This window comes from Grus americana, chromosome 17 (genome assembly GCF_028858705.1).
Source record: "Grus americana isolate bGruAme1 chromosome 17, bGruAme1.mat, whole genome shotgun sequence".
NCBI classification, from domain to species: Eukaryota; Metazoa; Chordata; class Aves; order Gruiformes; family Gruidae; genus Grus; species Grus americana.
Window position 1 is genome coordinate 13,379,047 of NC_072868.1, and position 16,269 is coordinate 13,395,315.

Here is a 16,269-nt window from a genome sequence, read left to right on the forward strand (position 1 = left end):
AAAGACTTTGATAAAAAAGATGAAGAATTTTTACTTACCTTGTTCCATCATCTCCAGAAGGCCTTTCTTAATGAGTTCATCCCGACCTTGTCGTGCTGTCATCTTCTTCTCCAGCACTGCAAGAAGTAGTAGCATAACACAGCATCAGTTAACAACAGAGTATTCATATAATGGAGTGAGAAAGATGCAATGTGGAAATTTCCTCTAGTCTCAACTACTGTGTGCTTGGAAAGAACTGCAAGGATTTTGTTTTAGGGACCGTGGACTGGTCAGCCTGTTTATGCCTTTTCCTTTGTTAAAACAGCTGTAAAATCACCCACATGTGGAGCTGAGATTTATGATCTAACCTACTGTCTGATCAGACTGAGTGCAGAGTAACTGGGATATTAGAACCGTCGTGCTGTTTAATACGGCACGTTGGAGCTGCTTTACTGTGATGTTCCACAGGATATTGGAGCAAGTGGAGGGAATTGCACCATCCTATCTTAGGAAAACACAAGTGAGTTTGCCTGCTTACTGATCTCCTGGGACATCCCTGGAGACTAGTGAGAGCATGCAGTGCTGTGTGCTGGGCTCCTTCACCACAGAGACAGCTGCTTGAGGGAAGGCATTTTACATACTGTAGCTCTCTCCTGTCACTTTTCATAATGTTACTGTGACCTATATAATATTCACTCCAAATAAAAGGGGTGATGATACTTGGGGCCATAAACGTAGCCTATTTTGGAGAAGGGAGAGCCCATGAAAAGCAGTCTGTGTTGAGGCTTTGTGCTTCACTCTTATTTTGACCTTTTCTTCTAAATGTACTATGTTGTATTATATACAAAGTCAGCCTATATGGGCTCTTTCTAGCCTTAACCATTATTAATCTGTAACGTGCTGAAATCTCTGAATTAGATTTAGATCAGGTCACCGTTAACGTTTTCTCTGTAAGCAAATTTTGCCTAAGCTAAGCTTTGCTCTGTGCAGCATCACTCTCTTGTTCTTATCCTACCTGCAGATGTCTGCTTTAGCTTCTCATTTTTCTTTTTCCGCCACTTCCATGGTTTGAAGATCCTGCCCAGTGTTGCCAGTTTGCTGTTCCTTCTCACTGGCGGAGTTCGAATCCCTGAGACCAAGTAGTCAGAACGCATTGCAGGAGACTGCTCCATCTCATCTGAGAGGGGAAGAGAGGAAAGCCAGCTGTTAGACAAAATGCTTCAGCATAGACTTAAAAAGGGGAGGCAAATGGAGGCTCTCCAGCTCAAAAGCATTCAGTCTAGTCACCAAGATAAGCAGTGCAAGACTTTGAAAGAAAGTGTCTGCATTGCTGGAGCTGGTGGCCAGGCTGAGGGATGCCAGCCAGAGAGGCGTTCAACCTCACCGTGCCAGCCCGGTGCTTCCTACCAGCTGCTCTCTTGACTCTGGTCTTGCACAGTACCTGTCTGGATGCCAAATATTCCAGTACCTCCACTGCTGCTGTCCCTCATGGATTAATCAGGGCTATTAGGCCCATAGAGAGGGGGATGTGCTGAATTAGTACACCCTGTGCTGTATGCCATTGCTTTCCTCCCTTTGTCCATGCTTAGTACTCACCAAGGTAATGGTGTTACTCTTTCTCCCGAGGGCTGCGTGAAACTGCATTACAGCCTTCTGAAACATGGAGAGCTGAGAGCTCCCAATAGCTTTAATAGGAGCAGCAGAAATTTAACACATCTGTAAACCAGGCCCATGTGGCCTCCAGTTAATCACGTAAATGTAATGTTCATTTAGAAAAATTTAGACCTTTATGAAAAGCTGAGAGGAAGTGTGAGAAAGCTCAGGTCCCTTCTGAATTCCCAGCTTCCAGTTCTGTTCTCAGGCCACAGGATATTGCTGCCTTTTAAATGAACTCTTTTCACATAAGCTAACACAGAAGACACTGACTTGTGTGAGCTAATGCAAATCTTTTCTATAAGAATAGTTTGTTTGATATGTACTACGTAAGCTAACTAAATAACTACGTAAATTATTCCTTGAGGAGACTAAGGGGAAAATTCTTTCCCTTTTGTCCAGCCAAGCCACAGGAATTCAGAGATAATGCTTCAACTGGAAAAGCAATTAAGGTATTTTTAATATTTTGTCTGAAAAACACACTGTAAGTTTTGCTTATAGACATGAAACAACACATACAGCCTATTCATAGTTGTGTGCTAGCCAGTACCATGAAAGAAAGTAGCACAGTTCCATAAATGGGGTTATTGATGTCTTTAGTGAGATTTTTATTTGAGCACCAATACAGTGATTGTTCAAAAAGAAGCTGCCATCACTCATCAGACACGTTACATGAATAAAAACTGAATGGCAATTTGTATTTTTTTTCAACAATCAGTTATTTAATGAGCAATGTGGAGCTATGAACATATGTACATTACCAAATAATTTCTCACTGGAACAACAACATTTATCATAAATTGCTTTATGACTGCAAGATAAAAACTATACAGCATCTTCTAGGCTTTGTTTTTAAGTTAACAGGGTGAAAATGCTTAAATCACAGCATGGAGGTGGGGATTTCCGAGTAAACAGGAAACAATTTTTGGAAGATTATTAAACACAGCAGGGGAATGAACACATTCCTCCTCTTCCATTTAATTTTGAAAATACTGGTAATAGAGATGAATCATTCAGTGGAGAGAAACTAAAAACTTGGCCACGTGAACTATGAGAACAGAGAAAAGGCTGTAACAATCCCCCCCGCCCCCCCTGCCCCGTGCATGCCCAGTGAATTTCTCTGTCTGTGTACTGAATTTAGAGCATCTTTTGTCTCATTCCACAGAGTTTATCTTGGTATTTCGTTTAGAAGAGATTTAAAATGTATGTAAAAATATATTTTTACCTTTGTAAGAACGGTGTCTACCCAAGGTGATATTTATGATTTACAGTTTGGAGGTCAATATTAAGTTGAGAGCAGAAACTTGCAATGAGGCCAGCACAGAAGGAGGGCTGTAGCCTACAGACCACAGCTGGAGCGCCAAGATATCGTGCTCCTTTTCTAATTGCATATTCAAATATGAGAAGTATCACAGAAATAAGCTTTGAAGAAGTAGAGCTGCTCTTGATTACAGAGATGGCAATGAGAATGGAAAATGGCAGAGTAGATCTGCTATTAATTTGCTATTATGATTACTTTAAAGCTGTAATAGAAGACTCAGAAAATAGCAGTTGGCCATTTCTTGTGACATCCCTTGAGTGGGAGTGGAAATATTCACAAAATTAGCTTATCTCAAAAGAGCTGTAGATCAGACTGTAAATCAGACCCTTGTCCCTGGGAGCTGCAGTGGAGTAGGACAGCCTCAGCTCAGCCATCCCTGATCCTTGCTTGTGAGACTGCACTGCTGCTCAAACACTTCCTGCCGTTCCAGGAATTTCTCAAGCATGTTAAATGAAGATTAAATGAGAAACTGATTTAAAGCAGTACCTTGGCAAGTTACTGATCCTGCTGCATTTCATTGAGGATGTAGGTGTCTGCAAAGTGGTTTAGGCATCATCCACATGTTTTGTTTAACACTGGTAGCGTGAGATCATATTACCTTTTTTTGCCATGTAGCAGGGGATGTAGACAGAACCAGGAAGTCATTCAAACCCAAACCTGTGTGTCTCTAGCAATGTTTATTGTCCCAGATATTCTCCTAAGAGAATGGGGAGATGTTGCAAAGGCACTAAGAATTCCCTACGTGCCTTGTAGTGATCGGTGCTTCTGTAGTTTCTACCAGCCCTGTCAACTGGGTTTCTTCCATCCCCTTCTGCCCTCTTGGTTATGGAAATTTAAGGATTTTATGCTTTAGAGCTTGGTTACAGATGAAATACGGATAGAAATCAAATGTCAAAGAAAGAATAGTAGCTAAAACAAATGTTCCAGTGGAGGTTTTCGTGGGCTTTTTAACTTTATTAATGCTTCTCATATGGTACAGAGAGTTCTTAAGCAAATGGTTTTATCACCTGGTACATTCTCACCATATGCAGTTCCTACACTGTGCGTGTGGCAAGATGGACACAAATAAAAATAGAGACACAGTGAGACAGATGTCCTGAAGTCATAAATAACAAGGAAATGGTCTCACTGGCAATAAGAATCACAAGAAAGCCCTTGGAGCTCCTCATTTCCAGTCAGTTCATTTTTTTCTTGCTTGTGGGTTGGCTGCTTGGGAGGTAAGAAGTTGACAGCACAAAAAGCAGTTCCCACATACAGCAATGAATACTGAAGGAGAAGGCACGCCTAAATATCAGCCAGTTCCTGCAGCCAACAAGCTGCCAAGACTTGCCAACCCTCCAACCACTCTGTGAAATATTCAGCACATTTTTTAATCTGCAGTCAATATTTTAATTATGCTAACTGTTCTGTGGAATAATGCGGTTATTTCTCCCAGAGCCTGATAGCCTGGGGCCAGGCTATGCAATTACATAGAGGATGTCTGCAAAATGTAAACAGCCAAGAGCCAAATCAAGACTCTCCAAATCAGCAGGGAGAAATGAGCAATAGCTTAACTAGCTGTGTAATGTAGAAGGATGAGGTATAGTTGTTACACAGGGTCAAGCAGGCACAAGCTTAACCCACAGCACAGCAACTTAAGCCTACTCAACACAGGGATACCAGGCTCTGCTTGTCCATCACTGCTGGGACAGACCAATGGGTCCCACACTGCCCCACAAGGAGACAGTCATCAGCCCTGTGGAGCCAGAGGATTTTGCTCGGACTGAAGCTTGTTGGTGTTTATATCAAAATTACTTTCAAGTCCCTGCTCTACCCTATTGAGGGTAAAGGCTTCTGTGCTGGACCTCCAGATCCAAACCAGACTCCTCATATATCACACAGTTGTCATCTGTTCTGTGCGTCAAAGGGGTGAAATGAATGTGGCTGTGCCCCTGCTGATGATGCTGGGCAAGTGCTTCTTACAGTGCTAGCTGGGGGAATGTCTAGAGCTCCTAACAGTGGTCTGTTAGTTAGTTCCTAAGAGTGAATGGTTTGATGTCTGAGACATCCCAAATCAGATGAGGGGAGAGGTTCTAACCTGATGGGTATTGTTCTGCAGTACTGCTCCAGGCTGCAGAATAAACCAGGCAACAAAGAAGAAACATAAGCACAGTATTCATTACATTTGGCTGCAGGGTGTGACCCCTGAGAAAGTCTAAGCATCTGCAGCTTCTGTTTACATCAGCAGCAGTTGTGGTGATCAGTGATTCTGAAAAATGCCCTTATGCTTTCTTCTTTAAAATATTGTGGTGACATAAATAGACTACTCTTCCTGTGAGTCCCTTCTCTATAGGAATTGTGCATGGATTGTGAAGTTTTTCCGCACATAGAAGCTCTCCCATTTACAGATGTCAAGTCCTGACTCTATCCCACCCAGCCTCCAGCAGAAGTTGGGCAGGTTTGCTGGGAGTACTGTGAAGTTTGTGTCCTGGATGTGTGATGAAAGAACATCCTATGCCTGCACATAGCCTTCATTTGTACAGCAGGTGGTTTTGGTGCCGAGACAATCACGTCTGAGTGATAACAATATTGCGAAGATGAGCATTGGGTTCAGTCAGTTGGGTCTGTCTTTTGGGGTTTTTCATGATGAGCCAAAGAGTCTGTAGCTTGAAGCCTGGGTTGCTGATTATAGCAACTGCAGGCTGCACTCTGCAGGCTGATGTATGGCAGTTGGGAACATCAGGAACGCAGAGCTGAATTATACTGACCTTGCCATGGAGAGAGGCTGGAAGAGACGTGGGATGTCCTCTCGTGAATACGCAAATCGCAGGAAGAAGTTTATGAGAAGATGAAGGATGCTGAATTTTAATGTGCTGGGAATTTTGGTAACTTGAATTAGTGGTAATGGAAGTTGTGCCTTGCTAAATCCTCTGTGTACACTGTTAGGAGAAGGACCACTGAAAAATCTGCAACCTGCAGGCAGTTTAAAAATAACACAGCCGACAAGAGCTGCAGGCAAATTTGTAAGGTAGGCGTGCTCTGTTTTCTGATGAATTGGTTTGTAATGCAGCTCTGCATGTTTTACCCTTTATTGTCATTGCATCTGTCTTTGCAACTCAGATACAGAGTTAAAAAAGGAAAAATGGTTCCTTTGGCCCACTCCAGAGGGTAGAGACAGTGAGTGGAATCAAAATTACTTTTTGGCTTTTGGGATAGAGGTGCCTTTACCACTACCAACTTTCTTCAGTGCTGCCTAGAATTAGTGTCTGCCTCTAAAAAGGATGTTAAGGAGGATGTCACAGGGAGACCTGAGCTTTTAAAGGGTTCATGTCTACTACTGGTCAGTCCCGAATCATGCAAGCCAGACATTTGTGAGGTTAGCCAAGAAACAGCACTTCTCTACAAAAGGTGCTCTATACAGAGGGTACTTTTTATCTAGTGAGAGAAATCTGCAGCGGAAAGAAGGCAAAAAGGTTGTCTTGGTTTTAGAGCAAGGACTATCCTGAGCTTTGGGAAAGAGAATTAGCAGCAGGAACAAACCCCTTTTTCCTTAGTTTAGCATCCTAAAAGAGGGAAAACTGATCACAGTGATTGAATCTGCAGGATAGGGGTGAATTGCTTGGGTCTAGGAGCCTTTGAAGACTTCTGTTATGTTCCAGAGAAGCAGAATTCAAACTGAAGATACTTTTTTTATTGCACTAGTTAGATGTTTCCTGTGATGGAGCTCTTCCTTGTTCTAAAAATGTTTTCTGTCACCTGCATTTCTGCAGACATGCTCTCTTTCTTGACTGTCTTTGAAAGGAAACTGCAGTGGAATGTTCCAGTTTGAAGTTTCCACTTCAGTTTTTTGAACACATAGTATTTTGGGTTTTATGATTTTGAATGAGTGTTAGAAATTAAAATTACAAATGAGAAAAAAACTTTTTTATGAACCTGAAATTTATTTAATTTTTGAAGGACTTTGTATTTGAAGCTGTGAATGTTTCAATATTGTTTTGGGTCGGTTTGGAAAAATTTACACAGAATCCTTTGTAAAACAGAAAACCTAGTTCCTAACAGTTTAGTTATTTAGAAAACAGTACCTGTAGTACATTATTGAATGTAATCATAAGCTAATTTTGGATGCACAGCTGCTGATGTGACATAGATTGTTGCTCTGACACATCATATTTGTTACACCAGAAAAAATATTGAAACAAAGTAGGGAAAATTACAGGATTGAGGTGCAAATTCAGGCATTTACCTGTGCAAATTTTTAGCTTTTGTATGGTCAACAGTGTAGGTAAAAATGGCTTGAATTGTCATCTCTCTCTGTTCTCAAAATTGTAACCCTTTATATTCATGATTTCCCACCTCGGATTTCATCTCACCCAGTAGTTTAATCTTAGAAGGATACAGGTAGTGTGCCAGGTTCATCCACCTGATAAGTACGTCATTCATCGAGTTACCTTGGGGGGGGAATCTGGCACAGTAAAATTGTGTAGACTTCAGACTCACGGAGATATGTGAAGGCAGGGTGAAAATAGTAAGATAAATGGCAGAATGACAAAGGAGAATAGAGTCCTTTATGAGCACCATACCCAAAACAGCTTCGGGTTCAGCTTCCATTGAGTACAGACTGTTCTTGGACTGTATCACTTTTCTTTTAGCCAGGTGGTTTGAATCCCGATTAGGTTTTTATACTTCCCTGGATGAAAATGCAACTTACTGTGCTTTCCTTTCTACCTTTCGTGTGGTCTTCAGAGTCTGAGCTTCCATTTTCACTTCATACTCAAATGTTTGCCATGTATCCTTGTTCTGTAATTTCCACTGCTCTTTAGTATGTTAAATTATGATTTAACATTTTTCTTTAATTGAAGGAGGGAAAAAAAAAAACAACCAACCCAAAACATAATTTGTGGGTGGTAGGAGGGGGCTGTGCTTGCCAGGGAAGTTTATTTCCATTCTGTCATTCTGAGCCTCCCTTCAAAGTATTTGGATTTTAAAACCAGCTTTAGCCGAAATGAACGGGGAAACAGATTATACTTATCAAAGGAAAGAGAGCAGAGAAGTGGCAACTCCAGCTAAATCTCTTAGATAAAAATACGTTTTATATGCTTGAGATTTGTGATTTCTTCCAGAAAATGTTCCTCCGGGAAGTTGACATATCACCTAACAGCATTACCGCCGTATGAGCCAAGGTGCAAAGAAATTAATCAGGAACCTTTCATGCTTTTGGATCATTGCATCAAGTCCCAATAGCACTTCCTGTGATTTACAATGCATAGTGTGACATTAGCAATTCATTAACAAAATGAGTTTTTCAGCATTTGTGTAAAGGAACTCACAACATGCTTTACCTGGATAAGGAGGAACTAAATAACAGTAAGAAAATGAGGCTAATGAAGGATTGCTGGCTAATCACAGTTAATTCAGTTACCCAAGCCTGTACAATGTCTTCTTTTGAGAGGGGAAACTTGACATTTGTGTGCCTCTCACCCAGTGAGAGATTGCTCAGGCAGCAGAGCAGCATCTCCCGAGATTCACAAAAAATCTATTAAAATAAAGTCAGATGAGCACTGCCTCTACAGAGGGCCAAGAGCCAGACTGTGGACCAAGCCCTGTCCATCCTGCATCTGCAAAGGGTTTTGTCCGTACGTGTTACAAATTCCCAGGCCTGGGCAGTTTCCCCAAGCCTCTTGGAGAGTTGCTGTTCTGCAGGACAAAGGGAGGCCAAGCCCAGGAAGTACAGGAATGGCTTGAATTAGGCTTTGCCGTGCACTCATAGTAAAGCTGATGTCTGCACTGCAGGACCAGTGTTTCATCACCTGCAGTTGTTTAATTAGCTGTAGCCTTGCTGCAAACCTGTTGAAAGGATGTTTTTTATAGCTTCCTCAGGGAGTCTGCAGACTGAAACACACCCTATGCTGTCTCCAAGAGGCACCTTCAAATCCATTTCACTGCAGCTTATCGCGGATAACAGTTACATTTAGAGGGACATGTAACAGCCAGGGAAGTCATCGGTCTAAGAGCACTGTGCTTGCTAACAGGGAACTGTGCAATATTATTTTTTCTGGGATTCATGCTGCAGAATTGACCTGTTTAGTGTTTCTTCTGTTTATGGGAGTCTATGTCTGTCAGACATACAATCAGTTCTCACTATATATCCATCCCAAACTTGTGTATTAGATAAATAATCAAATCCTCATGTCCTATGTACTTCTATGCCCTTGTAATTTAATGCATAATTTCCTTCTTCCCTCAAACGCACCATAGCTCTCTGTTGGTGCTCTGTCACTGTTCAATGCCACTACTGCAGATAGAAAACATTCTTTCTGCTTTGTGAAACACAAGAGCATCTGCATTTGGGCTGGTTTTTTTTTTTTCCTTTATCACTCCTGCTGCTTTGCACTTTCACTCTCCTTACAGCCATTGGCAACAAATACACATTAGTCGACAGTCTCTGGTGCGTACTCCAGGCCTGCTATACAGAATAGGACAGACATTTGGAAGAAGAAATACTTAGACAACAAAATTATGACATACACCAGAACAGCTACAGAGAAAGGTAGATAGAAAACAGGCACAGTGACTGAGTTCAACTTTTGTCTAAAGGTTATGCATCCAATTTGGCTCCTTGTAAAACTGTTATAAAGCTGCCGGTGATTTCTACATATGGTCAGTATGTAAATTGTGATGAAACCCTTCTTAGGAGGTCATATCACCTGAATGAGTGGTTAAATACTTTCTAGAGATGGCTTGGTCTGCTGCACATAATGTTCTGTAAATATGAGACACACATAGGAAATACTTTGAGGGGAGCATTATTTTTAAGTATTTTAAAGATCCATTTATCCCACTGTCTACTAGTATTTTCCAAAGAGGCAATTACACCAAATACTCAGCAGTCTTCAAAAGACAGCAAGGTACCACAAACCGTGTTGTCCTCAGCAAGAAAAGACACACACGTATGTCCCTCCACACAGAGCAGACAGTCAGACAGTACAAAGTCCCCATGGGCAATGGCACTTCTCACCTGTTAGGTCTTGTGTTAAGGTTAATATTAACTGCTACTTACCATGGCACTATCAGATAAGGGCTTTAAATCACTGATCTAACAAAACTGCAACATGCTTAACTGTAGAGATCTCAGTATCTTTAAAAATTAATGAGTTCCTGGGAGGTCCATACTCTAAAAACTGAGATTCTGCTTCCAAATAGATGGGCTCTGGGTAACAATCTTTAAAGTGCTAATAGAGCAATATGCCTTCTAAAATGAAATTATTTACTGGTCAAGGGCCAAGAGAAAAAAATGCTTATTAAATTTACTGTAGTGTTTATCACTGTTTGTCTGAAACAAGACCACAATCTATTCCTAATAGGAATGGCAGGATCTTCAGGGCAGGAATGAGCATGAAAATTACTCAAAATATATAAAGCTGTCTTCTCTGCTGCTCTTGGAATGATTCCATTCCAGGTTGTTTTCTCCTTTTATTATAGGAGCTAGGAAAAATAAACTACTGAGTTGTAATCCTTGCCCTGTGTAAGAAATAAATAATAGAGAGACAATGTCCCACATGGCAGCAACAAAATGACAATTTGGCAGGAGAACTGTGATCTCTGTCCATTAATTCTCCATGTCACCCAGCAGCCAAGCAGGGAGAACAACTATGAAAGTAACTACTATTCCTTTCACTAATGTAATGTATTGGTTGTGTGTACATTAGCCAGTAATGCAGCCATTAGAAGTGGGTCTCTGAACAGCTGGTGCTGAGGACTCAACATCTTCTGGCGTGCATTTGTTAAGTAGAATGAGCTTGGGACTAACTTGACAGAGAATGAGGTCTTTCCTTATGAAGTGCAAAGGAAACAAGGTTCTTCTTTAAAACAAAAATGCCAACCAAATTAAACAACCATTCTTCCAAAAATGAACTAAGAATTCCTGTATTTTCTTTCCAGGGGAAGGATAAAGATCATTATTTCTCTTACTAAATGATGAGATTCAAAAGCCCCTAACACACATGCAAATTCCTATGAGTTGTTGGTACTGAAAATCACTAACTTTCATCAAGACTTTGGCATTTATATTTCTGTTGAAGTAAAAATTCCCTTGTATTGTGTTTTAACCCATATTACAGCTTATCTGAAATGTCCATATACTACCCTTCTCTGTTATATATCCCTCTGTCCAGAATGGCATATATCTTCCTAGAGTCCTTCAGCGAGACATTTTAGCATCAATGAAATTGCTATGCATAAATTAACAAAATAGATAAAATGATAATTTCAAACTTGCTAGAATGATGCTATGTTGTGACAGAAAAAGGAAACTTACTCTAATGCACAGATGGACCAGTTTCTTTTAGCTTGTTCTTTTCTAAGGTTTATGGTGCACTGAATTTAGTGGAGAAAGGGCTTTACATTTAACCAGAGTTCTACTGGTTTCATTAGTTGGAATGAGTCTTTATGCAGGTCAGTACAAGAACTGAGTTTTGTATTAATTTTTCATTCCACATTCTTTCCACACAAACTAGACAATTGCTGCTAAAAACAAGTCAGAAAATTCATCATAATAATGTCTTGAAATGGTTACATTTGAAAGAAGGGGAGAGAAATGTCTTAAATACCATTTTAATATTCATGTTTTTACAACTTATAACTGTAAATGTCACATAATCTCAACAATATGTCTGCACATGGTTACTGTCTCTAGAAATATTAGGCAATAGTATGTACAAGCATGATGTTTAATGACTACAGTGCTTACACCATCTACCTTAAACCGAACTACCTTAAGCTGAAATAAACGGAGGAGGAAGGAGGTAGCATACAAACATAGTCAAAGTAGGTACAAAGAATGCCATGAGCTAAACTAAAATGTAAATGATAACTGCTGAGAAATGGGGGGGGGGTGGGGGTGGTGGTGTTTGATATTTAAAAAGTCTATAGCAGCATTGGTGAAGGTTCCCCACATCTGCTTTTAAGTGCCTGGAAGGTTTCTCTAAGTGTCACCATGTGGCTAATGCATCAGGCGTTGTCCTGCTCACCCTAGACCAGCCTGCAGATGAAACAGGAGAAGCTGTAGCAACTCTGAGTTGCACAAGATTTTCCTGCTAATAAATTTTCCCATGGCTTTGTCAAGGCAATTTAGCGGTCAGGGCCAGCATGGTGGATATGGAGCAGCTTAAATCTGCCTCAGTATAACAAACCCTCTCTGTACTGTGTTTCACATACATAGAGAAATTGCTGATCAAAATCCTATTCTGCAAATTCTCTCTGAACAGGTAAGATTGCCCCAGTTCTACATTTACAGACTTAATTTATAATGTAATGGTGTAAAAAAAAAAAAAAAAAAAAGAGAGATTCTAGAGAAGTGTCTAGGGAGCACATGATTACACTTCTATTTGGCTGGTCAGTGCTTATGCAAAAGAACAAAAAATAACTACCATTTTCAAAATTAAAAGCATGTCAGGAGGCTCTGTCTTTGTACAGACAAGTTTTGTTAACTTTACTGGCAACAGGTTTTAAATTGGCTTTTTTTTAAGACTACCAATCCCAAGCAGTTCCTTGGTCTCCAGCTCTTGATTTTCATTTAGGTCATGTTTTTGAGAAGGAATCATCTATGAATGTTTTTCTAACATTTGCCTTTCATCAGCAAGAATATTTGGACTTTTCCCTCTTGTTTCCTTCTCTTTTTTAAAAAAAGTTTTGAATTTTTTTATGCAAAAGGGATAACCAGGTCTGTGACACAACTTTCATTTTAAAACCACCGTAGACTATGAACTGAATTTCTATTTCAATGTATGGTTTTTATTAAACAAGTAAATAATAGTCTTGTTCATTTCAACCATATCCTGGGCCTGTTTTTATAAGTCTCACAAAGCCCAAATAGCATGGATGGAAAAACAGCATGGAATATTTTTACTGTCTGACCTAAATTTATGTATTTTTTAGTTCTTCCAAGAGAAAGAGAAGTGGAATAACTACTCCCTCTTCTCAGTTTCTTTTCAGCTTTCATATTTTAACTGTGTTCTCAGCTGCTTGCATGAGTCATGGAGAGCTGGAAACAAGACCCCCCCCTCCCCCCCAATATTATAACAACTGCTTCCTCATGAGGAAGCCTATGTGTGTTTTGGGGTATGCCACTAAAAAGCCACAAAAATCTCCTGAAAGCTTCTTTGTGCCAGAAACCTGCATGGACTCTAATAGAAGAAGTGACAATATCTTAGCTGCAAACACTGATTACTTATGAGTATAATGAAACCTAAGATATTTAGATTTCCATATCAATCTGTCCTCAAATTTATGCCATTTTTCTTCAGCCTTTGCAGAGATTTCAGACTGCTGTTGACTTTGTGGATTGTTTTCTGTAATTATGGTATTGAATTTCACTGGTCTAGGCATAATTTGGATTTGATCCTGTGATGTTCCAAGAAACTCTAAAATCCACAGGCTTTTATGAGAACTGGAAGGGCGTTCAGTGCTTGCCAGGCTGATCCATGCTATTCCAAGCTAACATGTTCATCATTGCCTGCTCCTTCCTATACAGAGCAAGGTATATACAAACTAAATCTCTGTTTGAAACTACCTATAATATTATATTTATAAACAACAGGGGAAGCTCATGGCAGAAAGCCATTCTTCATTCTGAAATCCCATAACTTTGTTTAGAATAAGCCAGATCCCTCATACTTTGGCTCATGTCTAGACTGAGCAGAGCATATCATATCAGGTCAAGGATCTTGAGCAGTAAGAGGTGAAAAAGAAAAAAAAGGTCAACTTACTCAAGCATAAGCCAAATTCATTGACAGGTCAAATGGATTCATAAAACAAATGATACAGTGCAAAAAAGTTGTGAAACACATTAACAGAGGATATTGGTATCAAATCTGCCTGTCAGCTCTATTGCATTTATAGACATGAGTTGTTATGCCTTATACTGCCCTGTTTCAGTTATGTTGGCTTAAGCTTACTTGCCTCTAACGTAGAACTTCAGTCCTAAATTCCTGAACATAAGGTCAGACAGGAGTTTATTGCACTGAAATTACATCTCCCCATCAGAGGCTATTCCCTTTCTCACTGAGCTACCCTTCCTCTTCTCTATACACATTCTGGTTTTACACCCAACTCTGGTTTTTGCTATCATTTCATCATTTGTACAGATCCGACTACTTATCCTGCAGGCAGCCTTCTCTTCCTGCTCAGTACAGTTTACTTATCCTCTGGACAATAACAGTCTGACTTTAATCAAGACTATGCAGGAAAAGCCTTTCTTCTCAGAGAAAGCTTTTGGACATTACAAGTATTCAGGATTTATTTACCACATTGGGTAATGAAGCAGACCTAAAAATACCATATGTTCCTTTGACATTGCCCATTCATTACAATAAATGACTTAAATTTCTGTAGTTTCAGAACAAAACATGTTTTATGTTTTTGCTTTTAAGTGAAGCTGTGTATAAAGCTCTTTGCCACTTGGAATATCCTCTGAATGTTTTACATATGAGGATAACAAACTTTATTTGGAAAATGCAGAGAAGCCTACAGCTTGTTTTCCTCTCATTTTCCTAAATGAATGAGGAGAGATCTTAGAATGTGAGATCACAGAAGTGTAACTGGCCAAAGTTTCTCTGTTATGAGAAAATATAGTGAGGAAATTTGTTGACACTGCCCTTCAGAACATCACCTCTTATTGGCAATTCACTGCACTGGATAAGCAGAAGTCCTTTCAATCATCTTCAAGCCTCCTATGTGATCTGTGTAAGTCTGTTTCAACAACAGAGATGAGATTATCAAAGCACAAGAAAGAACTGACACATAGGACCAGATTGTTTGAAGATGTTTATTTTAAGCCATTTCACATAGTCTCATTCACTATTTTCGTTTTTTGAACTCAGAGAAAGAGAGAGAAATTTTTTTTTTTCCAGTAATTAAAAGTCTGAAGGCGGATGCTCTTGCCTGCACAATAAAAGAACTTACAATATTTTAAAAAGTATTCTAAAAAACCCCATAAAAACCTCAACTAATTTCTTCCTTTCAAGTGCTGAAATGATCTAATGCTATTAATAGAAGATTCTTTCTCTGTGGAAAATTTATTCTTCTATTTAAAGCTACTGGGGAAAAGCTTGAACGAACAAAAAATTATGATTCTGCTATCTTGCTATCGGTATAGCCTTTGGATGATGAGTTCAGACAGTGGCTCTAAAATAAATACGTTTATTTGGAAGTAAGGTAGAACAATTGACAAGTCATCCTTTCTCTGCACAATTGCATGCAGTGGTTGCATACCTCCTAGAAGCCCACCCAGATTGTCCCTTAGTGCTGAGGGAAGCAAATTTGAGGATACCAGATTGACAGCACAGATTTTTCTTTGTGCACAGAAATCAGCACAGCTAGCAAAGCAGTGCAACTTCCCCATGCTGCTGATCAGCAAAGCCTGACCCTGACCTAAATGGCCCATGATTAGCAGAGCAGGTGTTAGTCTGTCCCCGTGATCTTCCTGCAGAGGTATGAAATTGATACTAGCTGTGATGACATTTTGTGTGGGCACAGGACTAAGAATTCCTGTTGCAATAAATCAGCAAACAGAATACATCCCCAGGAGTTTAAAGAGGACATTTTATACTGAATAGCTCATATCCTGCTTCCAGGCACCTGATCCATTAGGCTTTACTTCTTTGACATGTGCTGGTGCTCGGTGATTTTGTTCACATGCTGACCACACGGCCCAGGTGCCATTCTAGCAGTTTACTCCGGAGTTATGAGAGTTACAGGTCTTGTGCATTCCTGGTGGGATCACTCAGAGATCATATTTGCAAAAACACATGGGTATGTTGCCCAAAACATGTGATTCACAATAAAACCACCAAAACCAGAACAGAATGCTTAAAGCTGAAAATAAAACACATCTTATGATTTTGTTCTTTCTTTTGTTTAATAAGGAAATGGACACAAGAGACATTTGTAAAATGTAGTGAAGCATGGCGCTAGAGATCTCTGGGTAACCCAACAAGCCAGGGTGTTTAAATATCACTGCAGAATTTGTATAGCTATGAGCTCTAAAATGGAGAGCTAAGAAGCACTGGCAGTTAGCAGGGTGCTGGATGGGACGAGTTATGTATTTCCATGATCTATGTATGGCATTGAATTAGATTCAGCAGCTCAGATTTCCTTAACACAACTTTTCTTCCACAAGGTAGATAAACCCTTAGAAGATACAGACACAAACAAGTAGACCCTGGTTTACAAAGTCTTGGGCTGGTATCCAATAAATCTAGTTTTAGGGCATTTAGTATCAGATCAAAACTACCATGGTCCCAATGATACAAAGTGCAGATCCAGTAGAAATTCATTCTGTC

General features: G+C 39.9%; 1 protein-coding gene across 4 annotated transcripts in view; it reads right to left on the minus strand.

Annotated features, from left to right (window-relative positions):
- PHACTR3 (phosphatase and actin regulator 3) overlaps positions 1–16,269 on the minus strand; it is a 109,984-nt gene that overhangs the window by 49,585 nt on the left and 44,130 nt on the right. For all 4 annotated transcript variants that reach the window (XM_054845992.1, XM_054845991.1, XM_054845994.1 and 1 more), the window contains exons 2-3: positions 995–1,156; positions 39–116 (exon numbers count right to left, since the gene is read on the minus strand). In XM_054845992.1, coding sequence (XP_054701967.1) covers positions 39–116; positions 995–1,156 — 240 coding nt within the window. The remainder of the gene's footprint in view (positions 1–38; positions 117–994; positions 1,157–16,269) is intronic.